This window comes from Haliotis rubra, unplaced genomic scaffold, assembly GCF_003918875.1.
Source record: "Haliotis rubra isolate DU_JTF1 unplaced genomic scaffold, ASM391887v1 Scf276, whole genome shotgun sequence".
Classification (NCBI taxonomy): Eukaryota; Metazoa; Mollusca; class Gastropoda; order Lepetellida; family Haliotidae; genus Haliotis; species Haliotis rubra.
The window spans coordinates 1,000,207-1,024,143 of record NW_025766847.1 but is presented as its reverse complement, the minus strand read 5'-3'; the positions used below and the strand labels follow the sequence as shown (position 1 = coordinate 1,024,143).

Genomic DNA, 23,937 nt, shown 5'->3' with positions numbered 1-23,937 from the left:
AATTAAGGAGAGCAGCATGGAGTGCATGGGCGAATGGACAAGGAGGCCTATGGAAAAATGTTTACAGTCGTTCCACTAAAAGTCGAAGTGAGAGAGAGAGGTGCAAGTCGTGAGTTAGGATAAGTTTAAAAAAAATTAATTTGTAAAATAGTTGATTAATGTCATGACAGAACAGTCTGACATATACACAATGTACAGTAGGAGTCTACAAATACAATGTGGTACTGATGAATGGTTCCAATACACATCACAGTACCTCGTAATACTTTCACACCTACATATTCTTATGTTTTCTAATGTTTGCCATTTCTTACCTGAAGTAAAACCTGGAGCCCTCAGTACTATGTTACTTCCATTGTTACCTTAGTCAGGGCTGTGGATGATATTGTGAAGGTCCTTCTACTGAATAGCTACTCTTTGGCAATGACATGGTAATGGTACCATATTATCTCATTCACACAATCATGTGACAAGTTTCATAACAATTCTACAATAATGCCTCATTTCCTAAATTATGCAGATACAGAGAGCCAGCATGGGGCTCATCACGGAGCAGGTCCTCCTGATGTACATTTAAACTGTAAGGAATACCGGCATCCCGACTCCACCAACACAGACTGCCAGACAAAGACACGGCTTCTCAAAGACTTTCAGATATCTCCCAGGGGCTTGTAACACCAAAACTGGCATCAAGTTATATGTTGTCACTGGCAGGGTGTTAGTACTATATAAAAGGATGAATTGAACAAGACTCTCTGTAAATATCCCTATAAAACTACACACGCATTTCAAGCCAAGACTTAGCTACAAAATGAGACACAGATCACAAAAATTAAAACCATATTTTGGGAGCTAGAGTCTTTGATAGCTGTAAAAGTCAAGGGGGGGGATTCGATGCTTAAATCCCTGTTCAGAATTGGAACTGAGTGCACTTGTCAGCATGCTAATCCTCATTCATTTCCAGACACTTACACCTAAGTGCTATAATGAGTTTACCCACATTTGTTCATTGCCATCAAGCCCGTGTTATGCCTGTTTGCCATTGATGACCTTGGCCAACCCCACATTGAAAAGTGCTAGCAATTAGATGGGGTATATTTTATTTACAGCTCCTGTGAGTTATCTTACAGTATTTGTGTTGTATGATGCTGAAGTAGGGCTGAGATGCTTGTACAGTCAGTATATGAAGGAGGAAGTGTTATGGCAGTGCTCAAAATCAGCTCCTGAAAGGAGGTTTGAGTAATCAGAAACATAAATGACTAGCGTCTTTGACAGGCATTATTAATCGACAAACTGGCTGTACGACTGGATAGGAAATTATTTATCTTAAAAACATGTAACTGATGTATGCCAGATCATGTGTTCAATTAATATATATCCTTCAGTTATCTGTCTGTATGAGTAGATTCCTGTTACCTGTTCGGGGCGGTGGGGTAGCCTAATGGTTAAAGCGTTGGCTCGTCACGCCGAAGACCCGGGTTCGAGTCCCCACATGGGCACAATGTGTGAAGCCCATTTCTGGTGTCCCCCGCCGTGATGTTGCTGGAATATTGCTAAAAGCGGCGTAAAACCAAACTCAGTCAGACAGTCAGTGTTACCTGTTCAGGGGGGAGATAACTTTGTTCACCATTAGATAAAACTGGCAAAACAGAAATGACTTGTTAAGTCAAAACTTTACTAAATGCCATATAAATAATAAGAAAAGATACATTTCTATTCATTTAGTAATTAGTGAAAATTTCAGATGTGTTACAATGTTATTAAATCATACGATTTCTTCATTTCCCAATGAACACAATTAATCAGAGGAAGCAACAATTTACGAGCTCATCACATACACTGAACATATTTCAGTTTCCATAATTCTAGCTTCAATCTCTTCACATCAGCACCACACACCAAACCACTGAATACCAAATACATCCAGGCCAATAAGACCTGGTCCCCATTCTACAAGGCTGCTAACATCTCATTATGTGAAAGTGTGGTGTTGCAATCACATATCACATTATTGAACAGAGTCAAGGCCCTTAAAGTGTTAATTGTTCTGTACACTATTTAAGATTAAAGCATGTTTATAAACACATAACTTTACAAGTATCTGTTTCAATCTGCTTCATGGCTTACTAGCTCTGTAATCAACTCCAACTAGAAGAGAGTCAAATGTAAAAGTACAGGTACTCCTAAATCACTTTCAACTGAAAACAAGAATTATGTTTGAAATGCAACTCACACATAAATGAATAGATATGTATCAAAGAAAACTTTCAAAAGCTTAAAAATGTAAAAAATATGGAAATCACATACATATATATATATGTCATAATGGTACCTGTTAATAAACCGACTGGAAAAAATTAACAAGTATTGTTTACACAATATACTACAAATCACTCTAACATGTGTAACATAACAATAGCTCTATCTTAAGAACCCAATAATTTGATTAGCAACAGTCACAATCAAACTGTAAAATAAGACCTGCTATTTCTCTACTTATGCCCAATTACATATGTTTTTCAACATTAATTTCTATTGTGTCACTGTAACCTTGGAAAGTTTAATTACCTACATTTATTCTGAAAAGTTACCTCCACAGTTTTAGAGCCAAAAGTCCAATCATTTTATCATGTTATGATAACAGGATAAAGAAAGTTAATTTTCCAACTTCATTAATTACTGTCTTGTTCCCTGAGTTTAACAGTGGCCATATTTCAAATATCACGTTTAGAACTTTTTGGCATGTCATACTGGACCAGTTCATTGGAATTACATAATCTCTGTATTCAATCAAATCTAATCCTTCTTCACTTCACTCCCTTTCTTTTTCATAAAAACATTTCCAATAACCAAAAACAAAACCACCACCACATGTCCAGCAAAGTAGATGGACCACCAATAGTTTAGTGTCGAGTTCAACCGCAGCAGGAGGAAACCCATACACATGTAGTCAAACCCCCTCATCTTGAAGAACCAGCATCCCCAGTCGAACAGCCACAATTGTCGTGGAGACGCTTCTCGGCGGAATGCGTTGGACATAGCTGCCTCTGCCATGAGAATCGGTGGTACCGTCAAGAAGCTGAGGTAATAGCCAGGGTGGATGCCATGCCAGAATGCACTCACGCCCATCGTGATAGACACCCTGAAAGGATTATAATGGAAACAGTAGAATCTATGTGTCAACCTTAAACAACCACACCAACAGTACTGATGCCCACCTGCATCCTCACAGTCCTAGTTGCTACAAGAACACCATAAAAGGTAACAATTTGATATTATAGTTCTCAGAAAAATTGTGAATTTACTATTCTAAAAGCTTGTAATGAATTGTTATCTAATCATGTCAAATCTTTCAGGGTGAATTGTTTACTTACCCTACGATGGACGCAGAAAACAGAATATTTCTAACCCTGCCCAGCACTGTTATTTTGAGAGCTTATGTCACATTATGTAAAAGACACCGGGCACAGATTTTTATCATCAACACTCAGTATTATAACTTTATCATTTGTAAACAGAAGCAACCAAGTGTCATTTGAAGGCAATGCACAGAAAACTAGCTTCACAGGCAGAGAGATTGTGATGTCATTTGATTGTGAAGTGTTATGAGGCAGTTTTATACATTCTGCTACAATGTTTAACCTGTTATCCATTGTACCTGTCAGTGATGAAGGCAATGGTGTTCTATAATTAGACTTGTACTATATACTATATACCTCCTCTCATGCAGAGAATATTATGGAAATTTCTACCATTTTTCTTTTCTTGGGTATATTAGGGGAGTGAGTTATTGCCTCTTATCTCTCATCTAATGTCACAGGAATATCAGTATTATATGTGAGGATCACACCCTGGATACTCTGTGCTTTGCCCTTTCTTCCAAGTTGGATTACTGTTACCATCATTGCCTTTACTCTTTACTGCTATATAATCACTGATCTGGTATTATATTAATTTGTACTACCACAATGTTGTACTGTCAAAGTAATACCTATGTAGTGATTGTAATGATTTATGAACTTAGTTAATTTTAGAATACAATTGTCAATTACATGTCATTGTTGTTATTTGTTACACACCGTGTTGTTATTGGTAACACACCGTGTTGTTATTGGTAACACACCTGGTTACACACCGTGTTGTTATTGGTTACACACCGTGTTGTTATTGGTTACACAACGTGTTCTTTTACAGACTGATGCCGGCATATGTCTTTAATTTATGCATAGTTCTCGTCACGGTGGTGGTGTTGTGTCATGTGCATACAGCTCAGGTTACAAATCAGTTGAAGTTAAGCAACGTTGAGCACAGACAGTCCTTGGATGGGGACTGTGTTTGGCAGCTTGACTCCTGAGAGTTTCTAGGACTTCAGTCCTGCCCCACAATGAAACACATGTGATACATGTGGTCTCACCTTAGTCAAGTGAGTTTGTTCAAAATTGCCTCTGTTCACCCAGCAGAAAAATGGGTACCCGGTGGGATAAATCATGTGACAATAACCTTCTGGCGCCTAACATGAAGCGCGGGTTATCCAGGGTAATAATGTTGTGTTGTTTGTGTGCCTTCTGAGCATGCCCCTTTGTGGTGGGGAGTATTGCGCGGCATCAGCACCCTCGTTCTTATGACTATTACAATATTTTTGTTTCATCATGGGAATCAACATGTAACAGATGTCATGTAATCCATGACATGATGAGGGTCTGTAACATGGCTGTAGTACCTGTAGGCCTTGAGACTGGCCGGGATGCGACGATGGATGTATGTAGCCAACCAGTACTGTACAGTCATGTTCCAGCTGCGAAGACCCTCTCTGGTAGTTGTTGCCAACTCACAACCATAGATGTCAAGATTGTACACAGACTGGAAGTTGTACTCAATAGATTTCTTGTCAGGTTCATTCTGTCTGAAGTCACATAAATACATTTCCATCAAGGAACTTTTAATCTATTTTTTTAAGGAAATGAGATAAGATAATATGTATGAACTCATGACACATGTGCTTTACTCAAGTTTACAACAAAGTCTATACACAAATACAGACAACAATACAACTCCTATGCAAGGTATAAATCATGATTAATATCACATACATGACACATATAACAATGATACATTGGGGTATGCAGTGATATATCATCAATATACATCATTTACACCCGCAGTTGGAATATTCATGGTTTGATTTGGGAAATTATGCCAGACTTTCCTGCATGATAAATATACACATTATCTCTCCTTTAGCTTATTTAGGGCAAAAACATTACACTTACATTTCTTCGAGAGCCTTGAGATCGGTTGGGCCTTGTCCACACTTGGGTTTTGATTTGACTGGGTATGCTCCGAGAGCTGAGGTGATACACATACACTCTGACAGCAGCCATGCGATGTACAGGCGGGTTCGGAAGATGATGAACATCGGCACCATGTAGAACAATCGAAACCAGAAAGGGTGGTCAGAGAACTCATCTGATTCCACATACTGCAAGAAATTCACGACAAAATGAAAAATGGAATGACACGTGGATAAAAGACTGGAAAATGACAATCAATATCTAATACTAATCCATGATTATATTATCTCAAATATGATATCAAATCAATTAAGCTGAATGAGTGAGTGAATATTGTTTTACAGTGCAGTCTGCTATATTCAAAACTTTGTGTCCAGCAAATAATTGAATCCCAGTCAGGCAAATCAGCAAGAAAACTTAGAAAATGCTCTGCATCATCAATGACATACAATCAGTCCTAACTATCTGTGCCCCTTTCCACAAAGTGATCATACAGCTACGATTATCGTAAGTCGATGATGACTTATGGTCTTCTTAGTGCCCAATCAATTTATGGAATGGGTCCTTATCTTCATATTCCAGCTCCAACAAGCACAAGACAAAGAGGTTTCATATGCATGGTTACCGTCACAAAGAAATATCATACCTGGATATTGAAATAGTGAGAGAAGGCCAAGAAGCATGCCAGAATGATGGGAACTGGCTTGACTTTCTTCCAGAACGGTGTATGTGTGGCAATGTTTTCCATATTAGTTTCCTCTAGCCAGTCCTGATATGTCCGATACTTGTAGTACGGTCCTGCAATAGCCAGCCAATAACACGGTCACAAAAACATTAGTGACAGTCCAAAACTGTGAAAACAAGGCTAATAAATAATGCCTTAGATTCATAATTCACCTTATACTTCAGTTTGTATTTGTGATAAAGGTAACATTGACACTTGACATGAAACACTTATTCTATCATCAAAGTGAATCACAACAGACCCATGTCAAAACTACAGTCAAAACATAGTTTGTCATAACTAATACTTATAACATATTTCATGAGTGAGTGAGTTCAACACTTTTCTTAGCAGTATTCCAGTTATATCACAGCATGTCCGCCGAATCTGGCAAAAAGGGCAGAAGTGACGCAAGTCTCAGACCCTTAACTAATTTGAAGAAATCCATGAGCATGACTACGTTGAGAAAAAACACATAAACATGATCAGGGTGAACAGGGTTTTACAACCACAACATAACATCCTGGCCCTCCCAAGGGACACAACTCTACAACGTGAAAGCATTGTCATAGACAAGTGGGCTCACATGCTGTCCAAACAACATAACATGACCTAATATATTAAAACAAATCTTCTTGTATCATGACATGATAAATTGGCCTCCTAAATTACATGTTTGTATCGTCACATGACCACACAATATCAATCACAACGCACCAATACTCCCCAAAAATTCCGAGGGCTATGGGAAATACCAACCTGTCATCATTCCAATGTAGCAGTAGGCATAGGAGAAGATGTCTGAGAAGTCTGGATCGATATGTACATACTTCTTTATAAGTCTCTTTTCCTCCTGTGTGGCATCCTCCTTGAACACAGCCATCCTGCTGTCATGGATTTCAAAGGCCAGCCCAATCATCTGCAACCAAATCTTGATAAGATGATAGGAAGACATTCTTCAACAGTTTCAATGTCTTTACAAGTTTTCAGTTACCCTTAGCTATAACTGTCAGTAAATCTTGGAAGGTCAATGCTTTGTTTTATAGATCACATATACTCTAGGGGGGTACAAATACATAAATCACTAATTGGTATCGTTACAAATGAAACCCTGTCATTAAAAATACTCATTTCGATCTTTAATTAACTTAAATCGACCTTTTTGACAACGGTGCACAAATCTCACCCGCGAACAAAATTTCAATCAATCAGAGCGGGGCGTCTCTGTGACGTCATATGAGGAATAGAAATGAGGGCCGATGCAGAATTCATGTACATTTCAGGGGGTAAATTATCTTGTTTACAGGTTTGTATAAACCTGAAATTGTGACAACTGTTGTGAAAAATGAAAGCTATATGTTCTCACATGTTCTTTCCCTGTCTTTGATATTGACACTAGTACAGTGAGTAAAACTGATTTGTATTGGTTTTTTGGCTGATATTTGATGTCTCACTCAACACTATTCCAGCTACATGAGGGCAGAATGTACAGTAAAGCCCAACCATGTCAACAAGCCTGACCAGTCTATGCGTTAAGTCTTTATTTCAATAAGTGTTGTTGGTGACTATTCTAAGTAACCAAGAGAAGAGAAGAAAATATGATTCTGTGTAATAAAGGCAGATGGATAATAGTTAAAATTGCTAGATCGATCAAGGTTAGACAATCTGTGCTGTAAAGTTGGTTTTGAATGACCTGGGATCGAAATTAGATGACTGTCAAAGACCTGATGATACATACTCTCTCAAACAGCAACAATTTCAATGGGCTTTATGGCTAAAATGTTAAAATGTTGAAAATGTGCAAGATGTCCAAAGTTTAATAAATGGCTTTAAAATTTGGCAAACTGTTTACAAATCAATATAATTGGAATCATAGAGCATGTTTATTGTGTGACACTCTTTTTGTCACCGTGATATCTAAAATAACCAGACAACACTTTACGTTGCAATATGTTTCATATTTCTTTTTCAAATGTAAGTGAGAATGTTAATGAGGTTTATACCACTTTTTACATTATTTCTGCCATACCACCACTGGGTGACACCAGAAATGGACTCAACACATTGTATTCATGGTAACAAATCTTGGGAACAAAGAGTTGACAGCTAAACCATAAAGCTATCATACTATACCCTGTAACACGGAGGATAACTAAAGACAAACCCTCAAAGTCAGGAACAGTTGCACAGCATTACAAAGAGGAGGTGGTGCAGGAATTCCCAGAAGATGAACAGTGCGAAATACTGCCAGATATCCAAAACTCCAAATGAAACATGCAATATGACATTTCCTGAAAAAAAAGAAAGATTATCAAAAATGTCGAGATTTATGAATATTTATTCTAGAAACATAGCAGTTTTCCAAGCACACTTTTGGTGATTTCAGTTAGCACAATGCAAAGGATCAATGTTAGCTTGCTGTTAAGTAAGTTAATGTAACTAATCAACAACTTGCCACTATCACAAAAAGACAGATCTCTTTTACAAAGCAATTGTTTACCTTTATGCAAAGTAGCCATTTTATTTTTTAAACTTCATAAAAATGTCCAAGATATTTTTTATAGATTCAAGCTTCTTCATTCTTTAGCACACAACATTTTGGGACCATTACAGATCCCTTCATCAGGTGAACTGTCGAAATGTTGTGTGGGAAAGAATAAAGAAGCTTAAATCCATAAAAAAATATCTTGGACATCTATATACAACTTCTAAATGCCGCTAAAAGACTTCACAACAATGGAATGGATTTACAACAAATTACAGATAAGATAAGATAAAATAATATTTTATTTAAGTGTCACATGGTATATATTGCTAAACAAGTGTCACACAGATAAAACAGTTAAAAAGTATACCATCCGGCCATATATGGCCTACGAGACACTATCACAGATCAAATCGTACATAACAGTAAAACACATATGCATATGCAGCACTGAAGTATAGTGTATGTTCTAACTCTATGACATCGGCATCATGGCAGCCCTCCCCAAGTTACCACCTCAAATTACATTAGATTAATTGAACACCTAGCACATGCCCCAACTAATCACTTACCCAGAGGATTGTGAATGGATGTTAGATTGGAAAACGGATCCAACAGCTAACAATAAAGTCCCTGGTAACCTACCCTAACACAATTAACGGATCCAACAGCTAACAATAAAGTCCCTGGTAACCTACCCTAACACAATTAACTGATCCAACAATCAAAGATGCTGCAAGATCAGTGAAGCAATGGCAACGGTCAGGAGCCTCTGTGAGCCAATTAGCAGTATAGGCTGTGTCCTCTAAATTCATTGTAACATATGTTATATATGGGATTACACTTTCTAAATGTCATTGTGTAATCACTCTCTAAATTCATTCTTCTCAAAATCATTGCATTTGATAAAATAAACACATGAAATATCTTCGGATAATGGGTTCGATTGGACCTCCTACATTTTCCCACGGCAGGGATATTTGTGTCACACAGACATTTAAGTTCTTGAATAATGGCTTGTGTTTAATAAAGAAGTTGTTATCGACACAAAACTTGTCCTATATTGTACGTTTCAACTTCTAAAATGCCACACAAACAAGGAAAAAGTTAGTTTTTTATACGTTACTGAGATGTTTGATTGGAAAGATAACAACGAATGTTTCTTAAGTGTCCTGAAAACTCATGATACGAAAATATACATGTAAATATGGAATCAATTAGAGTCTGGGGTATGGTGGGAGTTGGGGTGTCATGTCACAGCACAGTATGGAAACCGACTGTTGACACATCTCTGCTTGATGTTTTCCACATATCTCTGCTTGATGATTTCCACCATGTCTGCATTGTTATCTACTGATGTCACTATAACAATGTTTCCTGAATCCGGAAAACCCCTGCTCAAGCGTTGATTGAGATCCTCTTATCTGCTTTACCAAGTCTTATGTCGGTGCAATGGCAAGGCTGATACTGTGATAGTGATACAGCGGCAGCGGCTATAAGCTCGTGACAGCGCCTCGCCGACAGCGTGTAATCATCACTAGAGAACATTAACATATTACAGTACACATACACGGATATAACAAATGACCGTGATGCAACATTAACTTACCGGTGAGGCACACATTTCAGCACGACACAAGTTCCAATTACGGTGATAATTGAGTGGAAAACGTGTAAATGGCATATAATCAGGATTGTACAAAATCCGGCTATGCTAGATACGGTTTGTCTAGTATCAGCCCCTTTAAGATTCTTCGTGTACAGTCCAAACGCGACCGAAAATACTAAAAGAACCCCGTAGACGGTATCATCCGACACCATTTTCGCTAATTTCCGCTCAAACTCTTGGCACTGCCAACACAGTTATCGCTGTGAGGAAAATGACATCCGCATCGAAGCTCCTTTCATAGAAGTTAGTGCCTCGCACTGCTGGGAGAACACGTGTTGCCGAGATAGGATGGTCTCTACGTCACTTTGCATGTAATGTTGCGTAGGTGTCCACGACAAGTGCTAGTACCCAATACATTGCATTATTGATTGGGTGAGCTTTAAATGCAATTATAACACACAGAGGATAGCCGAACCCTGAATTACTTTGAGTGAATTTTTACACTGTAAACTGTTTTGAGCTAAAGTTAGCTTTGACGGTTTATATTATTGTAATTTGTTTGTGAATAAATAACGTTCGTTTGACCCTCTAAATAAATAGCAAGTGACAAGCGGTTGTCAAAGTGTTAGAGAATTATATAACTAGGTGTAAAGGGAGTGTATACTATCAACGGTAAAGCTATATAAATGCGCTTTAAATGAAATTAATTCTTACTCTCGATTTGACCCCTCTTTTCGGCATGCTCTCCACAATACAGAAACTTGTTCAAACTCCTAATTAAACCAAACATCCTCCAAAGTTTAATCCAGAATTAGGAATTGACATGATTTAAACATATTTTTATTCATGAAGATGAATTGGGATTGGTGAACAAGCATTACTGCTTATATTAACACCGCTCCCATGCACATATAATACAACATGAAAATGGAGGATTTGACGTCATCGATACTGACCATTGCATAAATATAATATTTTTAAAATATATAAATATATACAGATTACATGAAATACAACTATTCTCTAAGTAGTCATAAGTTAGAGAGTTACAGTTGTGTGTGTCTCACAAGCCATTGTGGAAATATAAATCAATCATGAGAAGGTTGTTGAGTAAATTTAATTATTTTCCTGAGAAAATTTAAAGCGTTGTGTCTTGGTTATATAATCGTGGACGGATTCAACTATTTTCTGGTTTACACAGGGAGTAAGTTCTTTGTTTCCCTTTAAGAATGGTATCCAGGTTATAACCGGTAGTGTAAAAAATACATATTAAGTCTTATCCGAGTATAGTTACGGCAAGTGAGGAAATAGTGTAGGGCGTTTTCACTCTGATGTCCACAAGAACAACAAGGGCTGTCTATTAAATGTCTGTTATACTTATCGGCGTTTAGGTCGCTACATCCGAGCCTAAGGCGGCAGTGAACGATTTGGCAAAAACGAGTGCCATAATTAAGGTCAAAGTAAATCTTATTTTCAGTTTTTGTATTTAGGTTTTTAAATTCTGTGAGATTACATGACGCTTTGGAATTTTGTAGGGCATTCCATAAATTTATTGTGGCAGGTAAAAAGGATTTAGCATAAGAGGCTAACTGTAAATTCCTTGTATTTCAGAGTTATTCCTCAAGCTGTAGTTTGTAGTCCCGGAGACGGAGTTTGGGATCAGGTCACAAAGATATTTTGGCAACAGGTTGTTGTACATCTTATAGAAAAAAGTTAACTTCTGGCAATTCCTTCTATCTTGCATGGACTGAGATTTGGTTTCATTATAAAGTTTGTTATGACTTGTGCCACGAACGGCACCACATATAGTTCTCAGAGCATCAAGATGTAAATTTTCTAATGTACGCGATTGCTCAGAAGTACAGTTATCCCAAATATGCGAACAATAGTCAAAAATTGGCAAGATATAGGATTTATACATAATATCCAACGTTTTACGTGATAATCGGTATTTAAAACTCCTCAGACAACTGATCATAGGGCGAACTTTACGTACAATATCATTAGTGTGATCATTCCACGTACAATCGCTTTGGAGTGTTAATCCTAAATGTTTATGACTTTTGACTTCTTTTATGATTGTTCCGTCCATGAATAGGTTCGGTTTTAGAGACGGTTTCGTTTTACGTGAGAACTGAGTAGTTTCGGTTTTATTTGGATGAAATGTAACCTGCCACTTACGGGCCCATTGTGAAATTCTATCTAGATCTTTGTTAAGACAGGTAGCAGCAACTGATGGATCGTCTATGATAACATATAATGAGGTGTCATCCGCAAAGAGACGAATGTTACTGTCAACATCACATACAATATCATTGATGTATATCAGAAAAAGAGGTGGTCCAAGGACAGAGCCCTGAGGTACTCCAGCTAGTACAGTTTTCTTGTCAGATTTATAGCCGTTAATTGCGACCCGTTGTACTCTATTTTCTTAATAACTTTCAAACCATTGTAATAGTTCGCCTTGGATACCATAGGTTTTCAGTTTATAAATAATTCCTCTATGCCAGACCTTATCAAAGGCTTTACTTATATCGCAGAAGACTGCTCTAACCTCTTTTCCTTCGTCAAGAGCTTTGGCTATAAAGTTGTACAAAAAGGTTAATTGATTTGTTGTGGAGTCTCCTGGCATGAATACTGATTGTAAATTTGTCATTAAGTCGTTATCTCTTAAGAAATTGAATACATATTTAAATACACATTTCTCAAAGACTTTCGATAAACAAGATGTGAGTGCGACAGGGCGGTAGTTAGGACATTCATGTACGCTATCTTTCTTGTGAATAGGTATTACCGATGCTTCTTTCCATGGACTGGGAAAAATTGACAGGCTAAGGGACAAATTGAATAATTTCGTAAGTATGGATGTTAGACTATTTGCGGTATATCTAAGTACTTTATTTCCTATCCCATCCGGACCGGTCGCTTTTGATGTGTCCAGGAATTGACATTACCATCGTGTCTAACCCGTCATCACAAATTAAGACACAGTGAATGTTTGGGTGTTGAAGCATGAGTTATCTCTTTTGACATATTAGTTAACGGGAACTTATAATTTCTCAATAACTAATGGAACATCTTTTCGGGAGATCACTGCAGATGAAACCTTTTGTAATTTAACTGAATACTGTATCTGGGATGTTCCGATAAGCGATACAATCCCATGATGCGTGTCTAGCCTTCGAACAGCTGACAGACGATTCAGAAGGCAGATTGGTCTTGGTGGTGCCATGAGTCATCGTGCTCGTGCGGACAGAGACCGTGAATGATCCCAGAATTGAGAGACTGAAGCTGCAGCTTGCCACTGGCAGAAGATTTGTGATCCAGTTTCTGGATGCCTTTGGACATTTAATTAAACTGCAATGATTTTGAAGTGTTAAAATATAGTATATCAAAATATACAAATCATGTATATCAAAGTATACAATATTTTCTATTGTTGCTGCATGTATAAAATGCTGAAACATATCAAAGTATGCAAAGTCATCTTCATTGTTGTTGTCTTGTTGGAAGAGTTCATTATCCTTATGGCTTGAAGGTGGTTGTGTTATGTGCACTCATCCTTAAATTTGTTTTGATAGTGGTGTAGGAGAAATGGGGTGTAGGCCTAAAGCTAGACTAACAACTAGTCTCTGAAATGAACATATTTTACTGAAAAAAGTTCATAGTAAAAAAAAAATATATAATGAAAAGGGGCCCTGAGACTTTCTTCATTTTCAGAAGCTGAGGAAATCTAGACTTGCCACATTTTCTAGACTTGTGTGGGCTTTCTTGGATATATTTGCTTCAGGGTCTGTACGAGAGACTAGCCTAAAGCCAGCATGGACATAACGGCTCTGCGCCATGAATGTGGACAGGATGATGTAACAACCCTTTGTGCTTGAGGACATCCCGTAAACATGGGTGCAATGCAGCATGGTAAATGTCCTGCTTGATTGACTGCCATCTCAGACAGCGTGCTGCTTTGTCAGGGACCAGTTTGATTGTTAACTGTCCACCACATATAGCCAGGACACTGGGCCAAACAAACAAAAAACAAAACAAAAGCACGAGGACAGCGTATGTATACGAAGCGGAGACTTTCATAAGAGGGCAAGTCAGTGACTTCACAGAACAAGGTACGAAAACTTACAGCAATGTAAGTTATGTTTATCATAAAGACAATCAAAGCATTGACTATACATGTAGGCCATGAGATAAACTAAACAGTCAAGAACGTACAATCTTTGAGGGGGATGTGTCAACAAGCATTTATTTATTTATGTCTGACGTGTCTACTGTACGTGTGGCTACCCGTGAAGATCCGGTCTTCAGTAACCCATGCTTGTCGTGAGAGGCGACTAACGGGATCGGGTGGTCAGGCTCGCTGAATTGGTTGACACATGCCATCCCTTCCCAAATGCGTAAACGATGCTCATGATGTTAAAATTGTTGATCGGTCGATTGTCTGGTCCAGACTCGATTATTTACAGACCGCCGCCATATAACTGGAATATTGATGAGTGCGGCGTAAAACTAAACTGACTCACTACTGTGTGGCTACCCTGAAACCTGTAAGATCGACATCGCTAGTTCCTGTAAATGTGTATTGCGAGCAGCCAGTAGTGTCTGAATCAAAACAGCGGTCAGTCAAGGTGTCATGGGTGAAATACGAGTAAAGGAAATATGAAGCCATGTCGTGGCCAGATTGGGACAACCCAGACCATCCGTAATGCCAAAATCCTTTAAATGGAATAGAATAAGTCTGAATTCCCCTCAGGTCCAAGTCCCCAATGCAGAGAGGTTAATGGCCTCCGATTGTCCCCGTCTTCTTTTTTGGTTCCGTCAAACTTAAATAATTTCAGAGACTCGGCAGCGAATGGACTTTTCGAGAATGGCTATAGACTGTGATTAGAACTATATGTCCTTGTATACAATCGAGGCGTATGTAGTTAGAACAGTTTCTAGGAACCTGGCAATACCTGTATTAGACAAGTACCTGTAGACAAGAGTGTAGCCTATACACACACTGAAAGTAATAAATTCAGCGCAGCCTTTCAAGTCTATCATATGTGTCAAATCTACATTTCTGCACTTTCAGGAAAATGAAGAATGTCTCTGGGCTCCCTTTTCATGATATTTTATTAAAATGAACTTTTGCTGTAACATATGTTCATTTCAGATACTGGATGTAACCCTAGCAACAGACCGATTTAAGGCCTTTTGCACATCATAATTTTAATAAACATGGCCACGTTGCAATGTCATTGTCCATTCTTCTTTAGGCCATTTCAAGTTTGTTGCCTTTTCAAAATGCAAGAAAATATGGTCAACCTCTTTTCCTAAAATATTTTATTTAAAATAATTTTGACTATTTTGAGAGGAATTATTCTGGTAAGGAAGATATATCATTTCATGAAGGCATGTTTTGACAAATAAATCCGTGTTAGAGACCTATAACAGACCTATAACAGACGAAGTCTTCTTATGGGAATTGGAGGAGACCCATGTAATCATACACGACATTGTTGTTCAGATTGGAGCCAGGTGTCGGCTATCATGCGTATCTGTCCTATATGTCGGTGATAATGTTCGGACTTCGTCTCCAATCTTGACTTCAAGTTACAACAAACATGCGTATTCACTGCTTGACTGCGATATATTTCATATATACAAAATCCAGACAATAATCCGAATACATGTTCACGCACACACATATAAACAGAAAGTGTGTATTAATCGATCTTCTAAGTTTACAACCCAGTTTTCTAAGTTCCCGGCCAAACACTCACACCCATGCACAGAAAACAAAAAGTACACACATACATACACACAATACAAATAAAAATGTGAAGTTAGCGGTTTTTCAAGTTTACAACAGATGTTCCTCTATGGTCCCGACCAAACAAGTGCACACACACTCAACAAAACAAAACGGCAAACAATCTACACACAAAATAGATATAAAGGGTGTATTTAGCGGTTTTCCAAGTTTACAACAGTTTTTCCTCTTTGGTCCCGAGCGACTAACATTTCTGTGTTTACAATCGAGGTCTTCTAACGGTTACTTTATCTTTCAGTGAACTGTACATATCCGCTTTAAACTGCCCAAGCGTCACGCGGTCGTACGGTTGACGTCCCAATGTTTTCTTCGCCAGTGTCATTGCATCTTGCATCAGCGTCTCCGGTGCAGTTGCGAGGTCGATGATGCCGTACCTAGCCGCCTCTTCAGCAGTGAACCTTGTGCCTAGAACTGCAGCCTGTAACTGGGCAGATCCCTGGGGTATCTTGCACCTGCAGTGAAATACACATGGAGTCAAATTGAGTGTTATAAACCACGTCTTGAACTGGTTCTGTTAGCTTTGTTTGGACTTGTGTGCGTGTGTGTGTTTTGTGGTGCTGCTTGTATTCATCCAGATTAATACCTGATATATATAGTCCCCGCACTATGAGATTTTGTCGCAGTTTAACAGAGATATCCAACTCAAGCACCAGGCAGGGTAACACCACTCAGCTACCACATTAACTGGTTATAGTTTTGCACAAACCCCGCGTTACAAAATAAGTTTCATTAGTGAGGGATGTAAGTTGGCTATGGTCCTAAAGTCCCACAAAATACTTGATAAAATAATATGAACCCAAGATGCAAGTGTATAGACAGTGAAGGGTCGTTCGTGATTTTGTTCACCGGTCAAAAGGAGTCACTAGAGTTTGTGATCATGTGCATCCACAATTACATCCTCATTACAATGTGTACATCACAGGGTCTCTTGTTTTAATAGAATCATTGCACGACTACCAACGGTCGATTGTGAGAGACATGGCTCTAATGCAGAACAGTGAATCCACTGGAGGATGCATATAGGCGGATCCATGAATTTCGAATTTTGCCAATGCAAAACATCAATTTCAATGTGGTCTTTAGTCATTTTCGAAAGAGAGAGAGAGGGGGTTAATGGACTTTAATTGAAAACTATTGACTGGCTTCCACTGAAACAGCTGCAGGCGTTCATTATGAATGCGCATGATCAGTCTTCAACTAAGACCAATCTGACTTTCTTTAACCGAGATTGGGATTTGGTGAGGAGAAAACACGTAGTCCTCTTGATTTCTGGGGTCTTTATGAACCATATAGCCTTGTATTCATACCTGATTATTTCCAGAAGGAATTCAGAGAACCTTATCTTGAGGAAAATCTCGTTCCAGCTGATCCAGCCTTGGCCTTTCTTCATCACCCTGAAGTCGTGCGACATAGCCAGAAACCCACCACCTGCAAACGCATGACCTGCAAAAGATGTGACGCCGTCATTGTGGACCTCGAAACTTTGTCTTGTAAATTGGCATCTTAACATATCTATATCTGTCCATGTAGATATTAATCTGAAATATCCGCGTTTTATGACGTTTTCGAGGTGAGCTACAACAATTCAACTCATGTTTTCAACGTAAAGTTTTTGGGTTACCGTTGATGGCAGCAACTGTTGGCATAGGAAATGTCATGACTCTGTAGAGGAAGCCCTGGACTCTGGTCATCCATTTTGACGTCTCACTTCCCTCTAAAGACATCATATACTCGAGGTCAAGGCCATTACTAAAGAAACGTCCTTTCCCCGTTGTTATCAGTGCCCGACATGACGGATTACTGCAAGAGAACGCATTCGACGTCATTCATGCGTGTCCTCCGAACAATAATTAATCTCTTAAAATTCGTTCGTTGCCAGGGAATATGTTGGCAACTGGATCTGGTCAATGGCTGAATTTGAAAAAATTGATATTTAAAATGTATTTAACCAAGCAAGTCATAAACAAACACAGGTCAAGTTTGATAATCACTAAAATTCAATCCATATGGTGAGGTGAAATTGGGTTTTAACGTCGTGCTTGAGAATATTTCGCTCATATGACGACGTGCATGCGTGTGTATGTGTATGTGCGGCTGCTTGTATTAGCCCAGACTGAAGCTGGTTTTATAGTGCTAGCCCACTGAGATACCATGCCGCAGTGAAGCATGAATACCCCACTGAGACACATTATACTGACTCCGAGCCGACCAGTCCGTGTACCCATTAATGCCGAGCGCCAGGCAGGGACCAACAAGTACCATATTTTAATGTCTTTTGGTATGACGCTGTCGGGGATCGAACCCGCGACCTTTCGCTCTCCGAGCGGACTCTCTAACCACTACACCACGGAGGCGGTTCAATCCATATGGACAAAGTGAGTGAGTTTAGTTTTACGCCGAGCTCAGCAATATTCCAGCTATATGGCGGCGGTCTGTAAATAATTGAGTCTGGACCAGGCAATCCAATGATCAACAGCATGAGCATTTATCTACGCAATTGGGATACGATGACATGTGTCAACCAAATCAACGAGCCTGACCACCCAATCCCGTTAGTCGCCTCTTACGACAAGCATGCGTTGCTGAAGACAAATTCTAACATAATACAAAGGAACAGATGTTAACTATATTTTGAAAAACACAAAGGAAGATGGTCACTATGTTTTGACGATTTATCACTTGTTTGAGATTGTGTGTTAATTGCCTTGATTGTGTATGGTGACTATTGTTTACAAAGTTTTGAACGGTACGTATACCCTCATGTAAAAATTATCACCATTTAAATTTCTAGTGGGAATATATAAATGTTGAAAAAAAAGTTTGGTGGACAACAGGCACGGTTCTAACATCTTTAATTTCAGCCTGAACTGAAGAACTATTTTTATTTTATTTTGAAAAATAGCTCTAAGTGTAATCACATTTGAAGAAATGGTTAGGCCGTTCTGGCACTCATTGACCAGTAACTTTTGGTGTGGCTCCGTTTTTACATGTAAAGTGGAAACGTGCATGTGATCACATTCCATGCAGAGTTGCCTCCCTTGGACCACGACCCGATTTCTCTCCACGACACGCATTTGCAACGACCAGAAGTGCCCTCAGAAATATTCCAGCTTACTTCAGACAAGATTAGGGACATAATATCACCAAGACAATTCTTTAGTTACCAGGAACCTGTGTCATAAAGGGATATCCACGGTCAATACACAATAACAATTGTTAACAGGGCAGACATTGGTATTCTGAAATCCCATTATAATCGGCATCTTACTCGGCATACCTCTCAATCGTGTCAAGAGCACCACAGTAAGCGTCAATGAATTCTGCATTAAAACGGTTGTGCTCTCCCTTCATGTGAATGACGGCAATGTTATCTGGAGTGAACTCCACTTCGACCAAAGAGCCAGACATTGTCGGTGGAAATGCGGACTTTGAGCCTGCTCCAGCTCTTCAGGTCACGGCATGGCGCATGTCACGTGAGGGGAAACAATGACCTTGCAAGAACTACTGCAAGACACGTGGGAGTGAAAATAGTGAATGAGTTTAGTTTTACGCCGATTTTAGCAATATTCCAGCGATATCACATCGGGGAACACCAAAAATGGGCTTCACACATTGTACCCATGTGGGAAATAGAACCCGGATCTTCGAGATCGGCGTTACGAGCGAACGCGCTAACAACTGAGCTACGCCTCAGCCCCGAAAGTGAAAGAATAGTGACCACTTTTATGTGTATTTCTCTAAGTCTCACCACACACATCGGTTCAATTCGGCCATTTCTTAATCGGAATACTTTGTTCAAACAAACATCTAAATATCTCAGATCTTGCTGTTGGCATAGAGTGAGTGATAGAATGAGTGAGAGTCAGTTTGAAAGGGGAAGTGTACGCGAAACAATTCTTAAGTGAAACCAAACGGAATGTTAGAATTAGTTAATATGAATGTTTGTAAATACACATCCATACTTGTCATACTTTAAGCAGAACGTTTAATTTAAGTGTTGAAATGTCATGCCAGGAGGCCCTTGTTTTCCGAGTGAAACAGGCCAGACTTATCCCCCTTAGGTTATGACGTCATTGGTGTCAGTTCATTTAGACTTGTCTCTGTCTAGTCCCAAAGCAGACGATACCCCAGTGGAATTTTGAATGAAAAGGCATGTAAGAAATACGGAATGTGCATTTTACCTTATTTGTTTTTATTTAGTTGTATAATTTTATATATTTTATGTATATTTTTTTACAATGCACTTAGCAATATTCCAGCTATATGGCGGCCGTCTGAAAGTAGTCGAGTCTGGACCAGATATTCCAGTGATCAACAGCATGCACATTGATCTACACATGACATCGCATTCATTTTACTTGAAGCTGTACGTAGCAGGATGGATTGATAGTGTGTATTTCCTTTCATAAATCTCACTTCAGTGAAAATACTAAATATGCATGCATCATAATGTTGACTTGTACGCACTACGCACGTATGACATCACTATCGGTAAGCGACGTCGGGCATGATAGCCTGTTCACCGATACGAGTACGCAGTATATATTAGGAAGGAGACATTCGTTGATTTCGCATAAATGTGACCTGAAAGTAATAAAAAAAACTTCTGACAATCTGCGTTTTGTTAGTTTCTTTCTAGTCAGAAATGAGGAGAAGAACCGTTAACGTTGTGCTTCAGTGTGCGGTCAGTCATGGCGTCACGTTGGACGGAAACTGTAGTATACAGGTGGAACTAATTAATTTCAGTGTGCGGTCAGTCATGACGTCACGTTGGACGGAAACTGTAATATACAGGTGGGACAAAGTAACTGCTTCAGTGTGCGGTCAGTCATGACGTCACGTTGGACGGAAACTGTAATATACAGGTGGAACAAAACAACTGCTTCAGTGTGCGGTCAGTCACGGAAACTGTAACATATAGGCAAAATAACTGTTCAGTTGGACGGAAACGTCACGTACGGAAACTGTAATATACAGGTGGAACAAAGTAACTGCTTCAGTGTGCGGTCAGTCATGGCGTCACGTTGGACGGAAACTGTAATATACAGGTGGAACAAAGTAACTGCTTCAGTGTGCGGTCAGTCATGGTGTCACGTTGGACGGAAACTGTATTGTTGGTGGAACAAAAACTGCAAATGGCGTCACAATGGACGGAAACTGTAATATACAGGTGGAACAAAGTAACTGCTTCAGTGTGCGGTCAGTCATGGCGTCACGTTGGACGGAAACTGTAATATACAGGTGGAACAAAGTAACTGCTTCAGTGTGCGGTCAGTCATGGCGTCACGTTGGACGGAAACTGTAATATACAGGTGGAACTTAAAGAGGACGAAAACTGTAATATACAGGTGGAACAAAGTAACTGTGTATTAATTGATGTTTTACCATTGTTTAATGCAAAACAAGACAATAACATGATTTGTGGTGTTTTCTTTCATTAACGTTTAACTGTTGACAGGATAATATCTGTATGATTTGACACAAGGCATCGTGACACAACCTTGAAGAGATGTGTCAAAGTCAGTTCATAAATTCAGTGTCGAATGTGCCTACCACTGGCTTTGACGCAGGCTTGACAATGACGACGCATAGACGACATTAAGCTATTAGAGAAAGCTAGGTGTATGTTGGTCAATGTCTGAACCAACTGGGCTTGACGTAAACGTCTCTCCATTTCACTCCAAGCGTGCTCGATAGGGAACAGGTCCGGAGAAAAGTCTGGCCACGGGTGTATCGGTATGTTCAGCTGTCTCAGGAATTACAACACGATCGACATGATAGTGGGATGGACATTATCTTACTGAAGCGTGAAGTTACGTCTTGAATGAACGGCTGGACATGAGGCCCAATGCTTTCATCCCTGTATCGCAGACCTGTCAGATTGCCTTTGACAATAACAAGTTTTGTCCGTAAATGGGATGTATACCATAACGCTCTCGCCACCAAACTGTCGACGTTGAACAACATATGTTCACTTCGTCGTCTGTACACCCTTGCCTTTCCATCTGAGCTGTCCAGATGAAATCTCGACACATCAGTGAGCAAAACACCGTCCCAATCTTGTCTCGTGTGCTGTAGATGCTGTCTGCACCAGGCAAGAAGTGCCTGTCGGTGACGTTGGAGCAAGTTTTGACATATTGCAGGTCGCCGGAGCCGGATGTGATGCTCCCTCAGTCGATTCCGTACAGTTCTGGACTGATTGGTCTTAGGCTTAGCAGTTTGGAATTGATTCCAGCCGCATGTGGTTGATGACGTGGCGTGACGTCACGCGTGGATGGTCGGCCCGAGGCAAACCTCTCGTCTTCCCATTATGTTGAAAACGTTTCCATAGAGATGAGATCGTGTTCCGATGGACACCAAAAGTCTGGCCACTTCATTTGGGGCCATTCCAGTCTCCAGCATACCCACGGTGCGGAGACGCTGAATGTCTGTAAGCTGTGACATCACGTACGCGCAGTTTAGGCTGAAATGAATGTTCCACAACATTCAGAAGCAAGAGAATAATCAACTGTTCTTCAATGTTCAAAATCAGGTGTATGAACTTCAGGTGTCAAAAAGCATGCAAAAATGGGAAATTTCATTGTGCACAAAGTACACGTGCCACGCTCGATACGTGACATCAAATTTCATGCAAAGTGCTTTGCTACACGTTTATTTTGGGTTATTTTTATAACTTTTTTATGTAATTGTATGTTATGTAGTTACTTTTTACGTTAGTATACTGAGTGTAACAAAGAAAACAACTGAATTGGTTTGGCAGTAAGTTGATTAAAGCCAGTGAGATAAGATGTACAAATTAAGGAGGTAGTTCAGAAAGGAAGAGATGTTTACACAGTAGCTTGGGCTTGGTTGAGGAGTACTGTGGATGTACTGGGAAGGACCTCCAGGCGTTACGGGGAGGACAATTTAAACGCCAAAAGGCTGATTATTTCAAAATGCAAACATGAACAAACTTATATAGTGGCGATCAGGCGCGTAGGAAGCAAATTTTCCATGTAAGCCCGATAGGCTGCAAAGCTTTACATTTAGACAGTATTGAGGGCTTTCCCTTTTTAACAACAATCATGTGTAAGCCGGGCTTTTTCTAATAATGGTAGCTACGCCCCTGGCGATTGGGGTTTGGTTTGATCCGAGATGGCGGATTTTCTCTCGATCGGACTTGGTAACGGATGTACACGTTCTTCCACTCGGGTGTTGATGAGTCGGGATATTTTTGACGTAGCTCTGTCCACAATCACAGTTTATCTTACAAATAACACACTTCGGGTTGTTGTTGGTGACGGTTTGTGATTTCATCTTGGGGACAATGCACACCATCCATATTTCAACACAGACTCCTTCGCTCCCTTCCCGATGGTGTTTTACCCAAATTTGATTGTTCTAAACATTTCTGTTGCTTTACAGAAAACAATCTGTGAAGAGAAGAGAATGTAATGTATCTATCGACTTCCATAGAATAAACATATCCAATCAAAATTACGATTGTTAACAAAGTTGAAGTTAGGCAATATTCCAACCATGTGGCGGCAGTCTGTATGTAATCGAGTCTGGACCATACAATCCCGTGATTGACATCATGAAAATCGATCTATACTACCCATCCAAAATTTAGACTCACTAGTGTACATGTAGCCACTTACTTGAGTCAACTGTTCTAAACTAGATTTTGCAAAATATTTCATACTGTTAAATGGTAATGTTTACCAATGAACTGATGTATTGTAAAACAAATTCGTAACGTCGAAAAGATTATTGTTATAAGTTTAATAAATGATTAAACTCAGTGAAAATTGGCGAATTCTTAAAACATCTTTACACCACAACGCAGCTGTTCACATGCACAATAATTTTCACATGCCTTTCAGCAATTTGATGCATGATCCTCGTTTAATTCATCTGCATGAGGTTTGCAGTTGGTTCCCCCAAGTTAGTGAAGAAATTATATTGGATGGGTAGTATATCTGCCCCGTGGAACGCGCAGCATTCACTCAGGCATGCTTAGATATA

General features: G+C 39.4%; 2 protein-coding genes across 2 annotated transcripts; both read right to left on the bottom strand.

Moving 5' to 3' along the window:
* Positions 1–1,083: 1,083 nt before the first annotated feature.
* On the bottom strand, positions 1,084–10,341 carry LOC124280929 (lysophospholipid acyltransferase 7-like). The gene is made up of 8 exons (XM_046716920.1): positions 10,110–10,341; positions 8,180–8,306; positions 6,775–6,934; positions 5,938–6,089; positions 5,271–5,479; positions 4,721–4,903; positions 1,599–3,142; positions 1,084–1,416 (listed from the first exon to the last, which is right to left on the bottom strand). The coding sequence occupies exons 1-7, from the start codon at positions 10,319–10,321 to the stop codon at positions 2,797–2,799; spliced, it is 1,389 nt and encodes a 462-aa protein (XP_046572876.1). The 5' UTR covers positions 10,322–10,341; the 3' UTR covers positions 1,084–1,416; positions 1,599–2,796.
* Positions 10,342–15,728: 5,387 nt separating this feature from the next.
* On the bottom strand, positions 15,729–19,541 carry LOC124280928 (enoyl-CoA delta isomerase 1, peroxisomal-like). The gene is made up of 4 exons (XM_046716919.1): positions 19,208–19,541; positions 17,552–17,730; positions 17,238–17,373; positions 15,729–16,382 (listed from the first exon to the last, which is right to left on the bottom strand). Exons 1-4 carry the CDS (start codon positions 19,336–19,338, stop codon positions 16,130–16,132), a joined length of 699 nt encoding a protein of 232 aa, XP_046572875.1. The 5' UTR covers positions 19,339–19,541; the 3' UTR covers positions 15,729–16,129.
* Positions 19,542–23,937: the final 4,396 nt, after the last annotated feature.

Bases quoted from the DNA above. Each gene is read 5' to 3' on its own strand.
- LOC124280929 (XM_046716920.1), bottom strand. From the start codon at position 10,321: ATGGTGTCGGATGATACCGTCTACGGGGTTCTTTTAGTATTTTCGGTC. The intron at 8,307-10,109 runs GTAAGTTAATGT...CTTTTTTTTCAG, and splicing joins CTGAAATGTGTGCCTCACCG to GAAATGTCATATTGCATGTT. The intron at 4,904-5,270 runs GTAAGTGTAATG...ATGTGACTTCAG, and splicing joins CTCAAGGCTCTCGAAGAAAT to ACAGAATGAACCTGACAAGA.
- LOC124280928 (XM_046716919.1), bottom strand. From the start codon at position 19,338: ATGTCTGGCTCTTTGGTCGAAGTGGAGTTCACTCCAGATAACATTGCC. The intron at 17,731-19,207 runs GTATGCCGAGTA...GTTCTCTTGCAG, and splicing joins GCTCTTGACACGATTGAGAG to TAATCCGTCATGTCGGGCAC. The intron at 17,374-17,551 runs GTAACCCAAAAA...CATCTTTTGCAG, and splicing joins AACAGTTGCTGCCATCAACG to GTCATGCGTTTGCAGGTGGT.